General features: G+C 32.0%; 1 protein-coding gene across 1 annotated transcript in view; it reads left to right on the plus strand.

The window, feature by feature from the left end:
- The first annotated feature begins 15,617 nt into the window (after positions 1 to 15,617).
- LOC118766316 overlaps positions 15,618 to 15,915 on the plus strand; it is an 11,101-nt gene continuing 10,803 nt past the window's right edge. The window contains exon 1 of the mRNA XM_036509677.1: positions 15,618 to 15,704. Within this exon, the coding sequence (XP_036365570.1) occupies positions 15,626 to 15,704 (79 nt within the window). The 5' untranslated portion in view covers positions 15,618 to 15,625. The remainder of the gene's footprint in view (positions 15,705 to 15,915) is intronic.

A 15,915-nucleotide genomic window follows, 5' to 3' on the forward strand; every position in this document is an offset into this window, starting at 1 on the left:
CTGTGTTGGAGCAGTGGGATTTTGGTGTATATTGAGGTTTATACGTAGTATAGGTATGTGTGAGTGAGGTGGGTATTTGTATAAGTCGTGGGTCTGTGGTTTACGTGTGTGTATTTGTGTGTGAATGTTTAGGTTAGGGGGATTGCTATATAGGTTTGTTTAGAGTTTAGCAAAGGGAGATTTTATCATTATATGTTTTTATGAGTTTTGGTTTATCATGGTAGTTTTGTAAAGAATTCTTAGTAATTTGTCTATTTGCGGTTGTTTGTTGTTTTATTGCATTGTTTCATTCAATAATTTGAGTGGTGTTCGTTTTACCACGTGAATATTATTTTTAATTCCATTTTTCCATTCCCATTCATAATTTTTAAAAGATGTTCGTTTCCAGAGCGGGAATACTTTTTATACATATGTTAGGTTCCTTGGTAACGTAATTTTGTTTGGTGTATATGTTGAGGCTTATATGTAGTTGTGGGTGTGTGTGAGTGGGGTGGGTGTTGTATTTGTTATGGGTGTGTGGTTTACGTGTGTGTTATTTGTGTGTGAATGTATAGGTTAAAGGGATTGCTATTAAGTATGTTATAGGGTTTAGTAAAGGGAGGTTTTATCATTTTGTTTTTATGAGTTTTAATTATTCTGGTTACTTACGATGTATTTTATATATCGTATTATGTGTAATAATGTTGTTTTTCTTTGGAGTGTTTATGTATGTGGGATTGTGTGTGAGTGTGTGTGTATTTTGGTTGTATAATTTGTTTGTCTGTATGAGTGTGGGTGTGTTAATATTGTTGTATATTTCGAGTTTAGTGAGTATGTATATGTATATGGTGTGTGTTTTACGTATGTATATTTGTGTGTGAATGTGTTTTTGGGTTTGCTATATAGGTTTGGAGATGTATGTGTTTATTTGTCTGTGTGGGGTTGAGTGGGTTTTTGGAGTATATATTGAGGTTTATATGTATGTATAGATATGTGTGAGTGAGGTGGGTATTTGTATATGTCGTGGGTGTGTGGTTTACGTGTGTGTATTTGTGTGGGAATGTTTAGGTTAGGGGGATTGCTATATAGGTATGTTATAGAGTTTAGTAAAGAGAGATTTTATCATTATATGTTTTTATGAGTTTTGGTTTGTCATGGTAGTCTTGTTAAGGAATTCGTAGTAATTTGTGTCTATTTATGATGTCTGTTGTTTTATTGCATTGTTTCATTCATAATTTTTAAGTAATGTTCGTTTTACCAAGTGAATATAATTTTTAATTCCATTTATTCCATTTCTCCATTAATAATTTTAAATGATGTCCGTTTCCAGAGCGGGAATGTGGGTTGTATGTGTGTGTGAGGGAGTATGAATAAGTATTGTGTTGAAGTATTTGGCTATTTTATTTATTTATCGTTGCCTAGACGTTTTTATGTGTATCTATAGGGATATATATATGGTGTGTGATTTAGTGTATGTATTTAGATATGGTTATATATAATTAGTTATGTGTATGGGTCTATATATAGTTTATTTTTTGTTTTGTTTTATATTTTATATTTTATATTTTATATTTAATTGTTGATAGGTTTATTTTAGTTTATGTATTGTTTATATATTGATTATATATGGATTATATATAGGTTATATATAGATTATATATTTATATTTTTTCATTAATACTTTAATTATTTTAAAATTATTATTTTTATATTTTAAAATATTGATATTTTAGATTGGAAGTCCACCTGAAGATTGTCGATCAGGACAAGAAACAATTGTAGTGGCGGTTTTTTTGACTTTTTATTAAAATTTTATGTATTGATTAAGTCTTTCCTTGTTTGTTTTGCAAAATAGTGGTTTTGTCTCTAATAATATTATATAATATCTTACTATAAAATTGGAATTAATCCTAAATCTGATTTTTCCCTGTAAATTTGGATTTATTCCCTAATATTTTATATATTATATATATATATATATATATATATATATATATATATATATATATATATAATATATATATATACCTCGTGACCAAATATTATTACACGTTAGGCCACCGGAGGGGTAAATTTTAATTAATTTTCCATTTCCCTTTCATATGTTTAAGTATTATAAGTTTTAGGGATAAGTTCGATTTTAAAAGTTGGTATTTTTTATTGCCCGCGAAAGGCTGCGTCTGCGCACTAGATTTTGAAAAAATTAGGATATATAAACGGGAGGCACATAGTTTGATTGCCTCGTTGTTTATATATTTAACCCAAGGTGTACCTGTTGAGGAAGATTTCATCTCGTGTGCAAATATTATATATTGTTTGCTCAACTAAAATCAGAAACCAATTGGTCCAGGAAACTTGATGGTAAATTTTTTTTATTTTTTCATTTCGTTCCTGTTGAATTTTATCACAAATTTTTGTGATTATAGAACCTAGCTGTTCTTTCTAACGTGTTGAATTCCACGAGTGGATTCCTAATTCATAGTCTTTTGGGACCAAACTTTTACACGTTAGGCCACTGGAGGTAAGAATTTTTATTAATTTCCCATTTTCCTTTGATATGTTTAAGTATATAATATATATATTATATATATATATATATATATATATATATATATATATATATATATATATATTATATATATAATATATATATATATATATAGTGGAGGCGCGTTACTCCATGTTTATGGCTCTTTACTCGTCATCTCGTGAGATTGTAGATTCGATTCCTGGACCAGGCGATGCAGTGTGTTCTTGAGCAGAACTCTTAATTTCACATTCCACCACTCCACTCAAGTGCCAAAAGGGAGCAATTACGCGACAGACTGGTGTCCTGTCCCGGGAAGTCGTATGGACGCTATAGAAACCAACTTCAGAAAACCAGCATTATGAGCTAATATCTCGGGAAGGACCTTTCATCCTCAAATGCGAACGAGCGAATTATGTGTGTGAATCCATATTTCTGTGTGTGTGTGTGTGTGTGTGTGTGTGTATGTGTGCGTGCGTGCTTGTGTATGTGTATAAGTGTGCGTTCGTGTGGTCTTGAAATATGAATAGGCTGTTTCTAATTGGTTGATCTTTACGCATGTCACGAAGAAAAATTAAATCACATGAGTACATGTTTTACACTGCACATAATTATTGATATGCTTTCAGACAAACATTTGAAATAGTGAAGTGAATTGGTCGAAACTGCAATAAAATCCATTTGAATAATTCAGCACCTTTATTACATTACACAAGTTTACTCTATGCTGCAGATAGTATTATACTCTTTGCTGTAGATAGTATTAGACATTATTGTTTCTAGGACAACGTTGGTTACTTTAATGACTAAACTTCGTATATCTGTACATTTATGAAGCAATTCGTACATTTCCCGCATATGTCTCATCGAGTATATGGTTCCCTTAAGTCATATATGTATATATATGAAATAGACTTTCTTTTATAAGATATCTCTGTAGCTCATGCGTGATTATGTGACACTGCTATTTCAACTTTTGTAGGTAACAAGCTATAATATAGATGTTCGTAAAGATAATACATAAGACTTGATAGAAACATGGTAAGCTATGATTATTGCAGCGCGTCTGGACAATGCAATAATTTAATATCAGATATCATTGGAAGTTCTTTTACGATGTAATCCTAAAAGCGATATCTAAGACATAACTAACGTTTTATCTTTTGAAACTCAGCGAGAATAACAAAGTTTCTGGTAGGTTTGAATATACATATATGTATATATTTTCTCTCTCTCTCTCTAAATGTAATATATATGCATATATATACACATACACACAAACACACACACATATATATATATATATATATATATATATATGTATATATATATATGTATTATATATATATATATATATGTATATATGTATATATGTATATACACAAACACACACACACATATAATATATATATATATATATATATATATTATATATATATATATATGTATATATGTATATATTTATTAGATTTAGAGAGAGAGAGAAGAGAGAGAGAAAAAAAATATATATATATATATATATATACAAAGTTTCTGAGTAAGCATAGATACATACATATGCACATATACAATGTAGATATATACGTGGTTATATATGTATATATGTGTGTATGTACATATACAAATAGGCACCTATCCACACAGTTATTCAATAATTATATGAAGATACTTGTAGTAAAGATGACGCATGAATGTAAGTCTATGAGTAAATATAATCACAAACTCGTCGAAAGTTGATTCATTATCGAGATTTCATAATTGCGAGCATGACATTCGTAAATGCATTTCATAGCAATCAGAAAACATGATACATTAATCTAATCCCTATGAAATACTACATGGTCAATTATATTTTCAGTATAAATATACACGGTTTATATATGAGGTTTTCATTACTGTTTTTGTTTAGTATTTTTAGTTTATTGTGGTAATGAGATAAATGGATTGGAAGAAGACACACCTTCAGAAACTCAACTCACTTCCTCTCATCAAACTCAGTTTTAAGCTTCATTATATGGACGCTAAATGAAATTTGCTTCACACTGTATTTTTGTCTCAGTGTATTTTTAAGAATTTGTTATGTAAGAATTTTATTGTGGTATCCCAGTCAAGCATTTACTGTTATTTACAGGTTATGATCTACTATACAAATGCGCCTTATTGTAGATGCGTGCTAAACCGGTATGAACGCGTTAAAACTCTACAAACAGCCGAGAAGTTAAAATAATTAACTTTACCTATTTTAGATATGCGTCTAAAATATGCGTCTAAAATATGTAAAGTTAACTATTGTAGTTGTTAAATATCCGTTACAATCAAATATCTATGTAGCGCACATATAAGAGAAATAACAAGTTTATCGGTTGTTGGAATTGTGTTATATTCATCGAAGGTGATGACTGTACTGCGTACATTAAACTTATTTCTCGTATCCTAGTCAGTGAGCAAGTGAGCAATATCAACGTCCATTAAACATGTTTAGAACGGGTTCACTACATTTTCAACAACAAGACTGACAATGCAGAGAATAAATATCGTTAGAACACGCAGCGTTTTTCGTCGATATTTATAAACATCCTAACCACATATCAACGACTGTGCACATGAAATTGAACACTTGGCATGTACTTCTTACAGTAATCGTTCCTTACACTCACCTCTATCAAGACTATTTTGTGTAGACCTACAAATTTTAGCGGTGGCCATTGCGAGAATGTCTTAGACGATACGGCCATAGCTCAGTAGCTGCTCTTCTCCTGCCGTTCTGCATCTTAGAATGCAAACCAATATAATATTTTGGGCCTAGTGAATACAGCGAGTTGGTAGAGTCGTTAGCACACTGGGCAAAATGCTTACCGGTATTTCGTCCGTCATTAACTTTGGAGTTGAAATTTCACCGACGTCTACTTTGCCTTTCATACTTTGCCATTGATAAAATAAGTACCAGTGGAACATTTGGGTCGATGTAATAGACTTTTCCCCTTCCTCGAATTTGCTGGGCTTGTGGCAAAATTTGGAACCAATATGTGTGGTCAAATGAATATTTAACTGTTGTTTGAATGTGTCTATAATTAAGTATGCTGCAATGTTATATTCGTTTTGTACTTACAAATGCAAAACTTGCAGGTCTAGGGTGGTTTTACATATTTTCATTTTGGATTCATTGAAGAAGTACATTTCGATAATATTTTCTTCGCAATGATTCGATGGATCGTTCCAGCTGAGCCAGTAGAAAGAAAATATAAAATCTAAGTTATATTTGTGGGCGGAGCGTCGAAATAATAACTACTTAATATTTTGCGGTAATATTTCAAGATATATTTAGTAAGTTGGGTGTCAGTACGTTATAGGAGGATGGAGTTCAAATTTCGCCCGGAAGTGTATTGTTGTTTAAAAGGCATGTATGTGGTTTAGTGATAACTAACATACACAGTTGTTGAATGTATTATCTCTACAGTTCTAAACTTGCAGTGTTTGGCTAATGAGAATAGTTTCCAGTTTCTCTGTTTTATGTGGTTTAGAATGATTTTGGTTATTATACGTTATATAGCGTGTTATGAATTTACTGTCTTCAATATATTGATTTCGTTCATTGATAACGTACTCCACACTGAAATAAATGGGAAAATCGGAATGCTATATATTGATACATTCGAAAACTCTTCTATCTACCGATTTGCTTTAATAGCTCTATTGATATCGTTCCATACACTTTATCGAGTATCCTGCACACAATTCCAGAGTAATAATATTTTGGCCATTAGATATGGTTATTTAATCTTTTATATGTATGAATATAAATGTTACCTGAATCAATGTTTTGCCTGTGTTTTGCCGCACTATTTCCTATGACACTGTCCGGGTAGTTTATCAATTCATTCTGCATTGGATGCCACAAAGAAAAGAATTATGAAATGTATATATTCCGATATGAATTCATATGTTTTGATTTGTTTTTCTTTTTTCTTTGCCTCTTCATCTTTTCACTGGCAATGGAACTAGCAATATATCATTTCCCAATTGCAACTAAGTAAAGATCACACGAATCAAAGAAAATCTCATGGATAGCAGATAAAGTTCACCCAATGACACCATAGCACATTGGGGAATGTAGTCATATCTACATTTTATACAAACAGTAGAGATGTCAAAGCTGCAGATTAGTTGGCGTAGGTATGGAGGCTAAGTACTTGCAACGAAGTATAAACTAAGATGTATTGGGTTGTCCGGAAAGTTCGTGCCGATTTATTGTAGCTTATTTTCGACTTATGTTAGAACATGGTTGAGTCCATAAAATAGGATTTGACTACACCTCCATTTAGAGCACAGTTTAAGCTATGTTTCGTGGAAGAATGTTTATGTTCCTATAACCTGTGTTAATTCTGTAACCCTTTAAAATGGAAGATAAGGAATTTCATTTCGGGACTTAATGTTTTGGGAACCAGACAAAAATTGCTGCAGCTTGGCCAGGATATGCTATCCCACCCTCCATATTCACCAGATATTGCTCCTTCGGATTTCCACTTAGTCAGGTCTCTGCAGAATAGTCTTAATGGTAAAAATTTCAATTCCTTGGATGGCATAAAAAGATACCTTGATGAATTCATTGCCATTAAACTACCCCAATTCTGGGAAGAGGTTATTTTCAAGTTAAAGGAAAGATGTAGACGCATTGTGCAACAAACTGGCTCATATTTGGTTGATTAAAAATGTAATGGCAAGTATTTATTGACTATTACGCTATTCACTGTAATCAAGTGAACATTTTAATTAAAATATTAAGTAATCTCCTGGGAAAACACTATGGTTTATTATATATAGAAATAATTAGAAAGTTATAAATACATGTGATTTGCAAGAAGTAAACAAATGTGGGAAAAAGCTAATTGTACCAATTTATATGCATACATGCGAAATTATTTTTCTCATTTTTTAATATTTTTGTAAAATATATGTATGTGTGTGTCACATGTATGTATACAGTGTACATAAATGTGTGAATGCACACGAATGTATCTACACGTATACCTATACATATAAATATAGCGCGCGCGCACATACATACACAGACAGACGGGCAGACAGACACACACACATATATACATATCTATGTACGGCATAGTGGCATGGCTGCATTATCGCAAGAAGACTTGGTTCAAAGTGCACCCAGACTGTAACCAATAGATGAAAATTAAACTGCATATATTTTTATAATCTAATTTTATATATGACATTATGTAAGAGATTTCGCAGCCATCTTTTGTCGTTAACATTCAGAATATTTATTTGTAATGAATTGTAATCATCTAGTATGAAACAACCATTTTGACATGAAATAATTTTAAAATATTTAGTATTTTCGTTGATTTTCAGAAACCGTACTTATAAATAATTGACACGACGCTTTCAAATGTTTACACAAGGTAATTACTCATATCGTAACTGTACGACATGAAGAAATTAAATAATCCACAAGAAGATTTAATCAGAGCCATGTAGTATTCTTAACATTCAAATTAGTGATTAATTGATTTACGAAGCAACGAAAGAGCTTCTAATTTATTGATCGATGCGCTAACTTTAACAGCAAATTCCGGTTTGGAAATTATATATTAAATAAATAAGAAAATGTTGGACAATATAGTCAACGTAGACGAAATTGCAGGCTACTCACAGTTAAACGTTTTTGATTATGAATTTGCTCATTTAACCTGACGTAGATATAAGCAACTTATCTTATTTCAGATATGAAGCAGCTAATAAATGAAGAAATAGCAGATAATCAGTATACTGATATTGTTGCAAAATGACACTCTTCCTATGTTGTTGTTTGTCGCAAAGCAAATCTACTAGGGACTTTACAAACTGCAACCACCTCGTCTTTTGTGTTCCATCATAGTATATCCAGGAATATATTAGCCAATACGTCTGTCTTTCTAAGTAATTTGAGAGATATTTCTGAGACATTTAGATGCCATTTTTAACTCACAAAGCGAACATGTAGAGGATCACTTCGTTGGCTTGTTACACATCGTGTTCTTGCTACTATGCCTCTAGTAAAATAATTTACTTCTTAAGTACAACAAACAACTCTACTGGCATCAGGCTTTAATGTGAAAAGATTGTTGCGTTGAGTTTGTCGTAGGGAACATATTAACCGGATACACGCTAGGTGTTAAAAGAGTGTTTATCTAGTATAGTATAGTGTAGGATTTAACCGTGGAATATGAATTGTTGAATACCTGCATGAGAATAGGATCGGCTTAGATGAAAAATGTGGATGACAAGAAGATATATATAGTATTTTGAATCAAGAGTATCCTAGATATTTTCATTCGTCCAAATGTTGTACAAGAATTTTGATCAAGTGCGTGGGTTAGACGTGATAAGCATGTTGCAACTCTCTTTATAAGGACAAAGATAGATTTGCGGGAAATAAGAATTGCCGAACCAAATACAAGAAGGTTCTTTCTTCCCGGATTATTTCAAATACATAGGTGTCATTTTTTAATGCAATGTATAATACAGACCCATTATATGTATGTGTGCTTATATATATTTATATATTCTTATGACAATACAAGCACAGGAATAAACATACATGCATACGTATGTATGTATGTATGCATGTATTTATGTATGTATATATGCATGTATGTATGTATGTATGCATGCATGTATGTATGTATGTATGTACGGATGGTTGATGGATGGATGGATGGATGGATATATGTATGTATGTAAATAATATTACTGTTCTTTCTTACGAAATATATAGAACTGCTAAAAATAAGTGCTCGAGTCGAACCCGAAGGAAAAGATAAGAATTAAGATATAAACTCAAATTATGCGTCGATATGTATTAATATATGTATTCGAATATTAAGTCGAAATTATAAATGTATGAGTTTGATTGCCTAATTTGTGTTTATATCTTAATTCTTATATGTATGTATGTATGTATGTATGTGTGAATGTGTGTGAGTAATAACTATATTTTTTTTACATCGTATATTTTTTCTTTTTTTTGGTAATTACAATGGAAAACAAATGATCGAAGTTTTTACATAGATGAGAGAATTTAGTAGTGAAATAAATACATTATTATGAATTTAGCTGCTCTATACATAATGAATTTAGCTGCTATATATGTAAAAAAAAAAAATTACGTCCCCTTTGACCAGCCATATATCAGATTTCATTTGTCTATGAAAAATAAATAGCATGCGATTGCTAAGAAAAACTGGTGCATTTTTATTTTAACGATTGATTGTCTCTCAAAAATTGAATTTATGTTTATTAAAATAATGTTACACATGTTAAATATTTAACATAATGGGGCGGTACAATAAAATACTTGAAAACCAGTGAAATAGGTATCAACACTTCGAAATTTCTTATTTTCGAACGTAAAATTATCTTTCAGATACCTTTAGGGCTTTGTTGAATGCAAATATTTTCTAAATAAATATGAGGCAAATAGTAAACACATGCCGTGCAATATAATCAATATATTAGTTAGATATTAGAACGCGACTGATTGTAGTAGTTATATTTATGGAACGCGAATGAAAGACCTTCACTTATATTCGGATTTTACTTTCATTTCCAAGATATAAATGTATATACTTACATATAAGCACACACATGTATACACACATACGTGCGTATATACATACATACATACATACGCACGCACATACATACATTCACGTGTGTATATGTATATATATATATATATATATATATATATATATACATTATCCGAAATGTATAGTATTAAATATCCATCACGGGCGTGTTAGGTAACAAACCAATTATATTACTTTACGCTCATCAGAGTTAGGCTATATGGAAGGGAATATGGCGACTACTCTCTATTGTCGGAGGTGTATTACCACAAACGGTCAGCGATTGTTGTGAAAAAGGTGGTAGAACGGAAGAGTGGTCACGGGATTAGTTTAAGAGTTATGTCCCCTTGTTGGGGTTGCTGTAAAGCCGGCAAGAGTCATCCTGAAGTGGTGAAAGTGTGTATTAACGTGGTGTTCCTGTGAGGATGAGGGTATGTGGTATGTGTTGTGGTGTCATATGTATATTTTTTCCTGGGTTGTAGGTGTATATAACTGTGATCATTGGTCTGTCTTATTTCTACGATAAAGTCGTGGGCAGGCTTTATGACCCAGAGAGATTGACAGGCAGATACGATAGTAAGATTCAGATATTAATAGATTATGAGCGAACGTTGTGGGTGGAAGAAAAACGAAGGATTAGTTGAAATTTAATTATAATATTTAATGTTTATTGTGGTCATGCTTGGTTTAATCGAATAAGAAAAATGATTATATTCACTCGAGAATAATATCCAGTTTTCTTTAATTAAAGAGCATTAGATGAATATTAAACCAGAACACAGAAGAAGAGCGAACAATAAAAGAATATTCTTCAAAGTCCACCAGATTATTCAATTTTGACTATTTAGAATTCCAAATCAAGATTATTTTTATGTTAGAAAAGATTTGTTTTCAAATTACTCATCTGATCTCAAATTCACCTTCTATTCTTTTGGAATCTTTAAAATATGTCCACACATTCATTCCAGTCATACCGAATTTTTCTGCTTCTATGAATATACTTTAATATATTTGTTACGTTAAATATTATTTAATGACGAACTGCCCGATTGTAGAAAGGTTTTATAAAGATGTATAATGTAAATTTGCTTGTTATTTTCAGTGGAGCATTGATAAAATAAATATACACCTAGTGTTCCAATTAAACTACAATCAGAATTCAACAACACATCCGGTGAAACGAACCATCAAAGAAGCTATTAGTTCGTCGCTTTACCAGTTCAAAATGGTTGCCAAATCTCCTTTGAAACACAGAATAATATATTTTTAAATGTATTACAATCAAATGGTTTGATTATGGGCAGAAATACTTCAGTTACAGATCTCCTCGGTCAAATCAATCTAACGCTGAACAACAACGGACGTCTGAAAAGCGTGGCTACTTGCCAAAGATACAGAAAAAAATCAGTATGAATAATTTTGTTGATAAATATTTTATAGAAACTCGTTCAGCAAAATTTAGCATTTTCCCAATAATAGTTGAGTTATCTTCAGTTTGCAATTTTATTTGTTAGACGAAATTATAAAAAACAATTTTCTAATAGTTTATTGAATTTTTTCAAAGCAAATAATTATTATATATAACTTCATTCGTTTCAAAATATATTTTTATTCTCCAAAATTCAATATTTTGAATGAGCAATGATAATCATGAAATATAATTTCAAAGTTTGATTAACTTTACAGTAGATTTGTTGTCGATAAAAATAAAACGTATATTGCGTCAGAAACAAACATATGAACCATAAAACATAAGCCAGAATATAGAACAATGTACCCTAAGAGGAAGTATTTCTGCATATCTAAAAGAAATCAATTGAAAAGCTCAGGGAAAAATGTTTGAAATTTACTTTTAAATATATAAATGGTTTGAACATTATGTCACCATTAAGAAAAGCATACATATATATATATATATTCTAAACGATACGGAAGAAAGAGTGTATTGAAAACTTTATTTATTGCAACAATTGTTTCAGCATATATCTGCACTGCTCCCAATTGGGTGGGGAGCGACATAATGAAATCGAATGCACCCTACAGTGGAGACAAACCCTCATCATGTGAAGTATTAGGCTTCTAAGTTATAAACTTTACATAGGAGTAGCTGGATAAAGTTGTGAGTATTGGTGTGTTGGTAGAAGTCGTTCCCAAATACATTGATGGAGTAAAATAAGAGTGGTGTTTATTCAGATCTCAACAAGCAGGAAGTGGTTGATAAAAAGTACAAAATAGAATGCAGAGAATAAAGAGAAAGGTTTTATTGGCTTTGGAATGTTTTGATGGATGGTCATGCCCATCAAGAGTGACGACGTGGTGAAGAAGTTCCTGGTTCACATATTTAGACTTGATGGCTACTTACTAACCCTATGGAACGTATCCCAGGATACAGCGATTCGCACTTACGCCTATTTACACACACACACGAGTACATACGCGCATATACACTCATGTACGTTCACTCATGCTAATCGGCATATTTACATAGACTCCTCCATATATATATACATGAAGGAGCACTCCGGCGATTACGACGACGAGGGTCCCCGCTGATACGATCAAGCTTTCTTGTGAAATTAACATGAAAGTCGCTGCGCACTCCATAGATGCATGTACCCTTAACGTAATTCTCAGGAAGATTCAATGTGATACAGAGGGTCTCAAGGTTGGCTCTTTAAAATACAGGTACTAATCATTTTAGCCAGCTGAGTGGACTGGAGCAACGTGAATAAACCGTCTTGCTCAGGAAGACAACGATCCAATATATGTCAATATAAAATATATGATATATATACATGTACATATACATAATATAAATATATATTACATATATATATATATATATGCGTGTAGAAAAATATATTCCACTAGATATACTGAATTCTCCTTGACATGGTGTTCTGGCTAGTAACACACTGACACAATGCAGGATAAGCTTGGGTTAGAACGACGAATGGGGGCTGGCTATAGTTGACTAAGAATATATTACATAAATTAATATCATAAATGAGAAAGAATAAAATCAGTCAAGGAAAGTTATGATGAAGAAGGATGGGTCTTTACTATTTGATATGAATACATATCTAGACGTACATACAGACTCGCGCGCGCACGTTTGCCGCCAAGTGGGTGTCATTATGTGGTTTTACTTTATCACGATGGTTTCATTAACAGCTGACTTCTAGCGCCCTGCTGGGTATTAGAAGCCCAATCAGTCATAGATGACAGGTCGTTAGGATGTCAGCTTTGGCTGACACGCACCCAGGTACAGAAGTATTTGTTTATATACTTAGACGCACACCAATGTATATACTTACTCTTTTACTCTTTTAATTGTTTCCGTCATTTGACCGCGGCCGTGCTGGAGCAACGCCTTTAGTCGAACAAATCAACCCCAGGACCGATTCTTGAAAACCTAGTACTTATTCTATCGGTCTCTTCTCTGTGATTATTATGTACCTTATTTTGTACCTTATATATAAAATACTACAATTAGACGTCAGTATTGATGGAACATGGTCAGCTAGTATAAAAAAATCTATAAAGCTCACTCGCAATTGTCTATATGACCTACGTTAATTCACACCCTATTTGTATGCAGGGTCCCATATATAGTGGTTTAGACATGCAAACAAACACATTTACGAGCATTTCTGAGTGTGCATCCATATATTTGTCTTGACATGAGGCCCACTTGCAAATGTCTGCATTAGCAGTGTCTATTCACTCCATATAATGTGTATTTATGTATTTAATCTACCACACGCACGCCCAAAGACGAATATATTTATACATGTCTATATCTGTAAATATAGGCGCATAAGAACATACGTCGGTTACACACAAACTCACTCAGATGGTTATACATATAAATATACAATTATCACATTGCATATTGTATAAACTGGAATTGGACAGACCCATTCGCTTGATTACAAATAAATAAGTGATATTCATAATACATATCATATAAAATTGAATTGCAAGGATCGCAGGAACAATTCTTAACCTTCAACAATAATCTCTATAACATATTGGATAATATGGATTGTTATAGATCGTCCGTAATTAAAACTTGTATAGACAAATATTATATAGGACAAGCACTGCGAGTTACCGGATTTCCTGACAATTATATCGTTACTGTGAATGACATCAAGTAGCCCAAACGGTGTATGTTCTGTAATCCACACTAATAGACATACTAATCCAAGTTGTTATATATATATATGTATATATATATATATATATATATATATATATATATATATATATATATATATATTATATATATATATACGTGTGTATGTGTGCATGTGTGTCTGGGGGTGCTTGTTTGTGTGTGTATATATATATTCATATATGTATTCATATATTCTTTATTTGTGGCTAAAGAAGGCGACAATGGCTTTACACGTGCCACATAGAAGTGTTCGTACTCGTCCCCATTTTAGATTAATAGAGTCGAGATTCAACACTTCCATGTTGCACGCTTAAATAATTCTTTACATGAAACCACCAGTGATAACTCACAAATAAGGAATATTTATCCACCATCGCGGTGTTGAGCACTTATTCTCACCGTTAGTTATCAACGTACACATACACACGCACACACACACACATACACATCTCGAGACGTATGTCTGAATATGTGCGTCTAATCTCATTTATCAAGGTGTGACGCAATTGTGTGTTTTATTTCAAGATATCCTATGTGAGTGGTAAGAATTTATTGAATTTTGGCATTCAAAGAAAAAAATATAGCATTCATTATGTATAGGTCAATTGTATATTTCCTATTCACAATGGCTCAATACACCGTCGTAACCTTATCTTTATTATTCAATTTTTAGTTGTCCCATTCAATATATAATGAAATGCGGTAATGCTTTATTATTGCTACTTTCGTATTTATGAAGCATGATAAGACATACTTCCTTTATATGAAAACAAAAGGAGAATAATAATTCCATGATATAGGAAATTCATTAGTTGATGAACCTTCATTTGGCTAACAATTCATGAAAACTGATCTCTCAATAACAGTAAGATTACGTATGGCCATAATTCAATTGTCTTCATAAACTGATAAATACTTCGTCATCGTGATAAACTTTCTTAAGCAATGCACCGATAACAATAGACTTCCACTACATATAATCAGAATTTACTTACAGTTTCTATGTTATCGGGAAAGCAGATAAACTTGTCATCCATCCATTTATTTAATTCCACTCTTGACCGCTCGATCAATTATCAATAATTTATTTCCTTTTCTTTTCACTATTTCTCGCATTCTGCCTACAATCTACATCCATTGGAAACTTAATTAACCAAATATATTTATTCTTAAATGTAATTTTCCTATTCTGTATTTTCTGAATACGAAAATTCCTTCTGGTTCTTTCCACATTTTATATGAATTTATTTCCTGAAGTAAAACAGGGAAGGGTTATATAATGGTGGAAGACAGATTCCTATTTTCATGCAACAGTTTCTTCATCATGGAAATGCATCAATATCGATTAAGAGTATCATTATCTTGTCCTATCTAACTATTAAAGGTAACGTACATTAAATTTCACTTCTGATATTTTTACTATTTTGGGGGTAATGTCACATAAGGCTAAAATGTGCTTGGCAAGTACTGTCTCACATTTAAAAGTTATTGGCAGAATGATTTACACAAAGACCACAGATTAACAAAGCATATGACTTTTGATAAGAACCACACAAAAGACGAAGTATTAACGTAAGAATAAAATGTTCCAAAGA

Source organism: Octopus sinensis, linkage group LG1 (genome assembly GCF_006345805.1).
Source record: "Octopus sinensis linkage group LG1, ASM634580v1, whole genome shotgun sequence".
In the NCBI taxonomy this organism is placed as follows: Eukaryota; Metazoa; Mollusca; class Cephalopoda; order Octopoda; family Octopodidae; genus Octopus; species Octopus sinensis.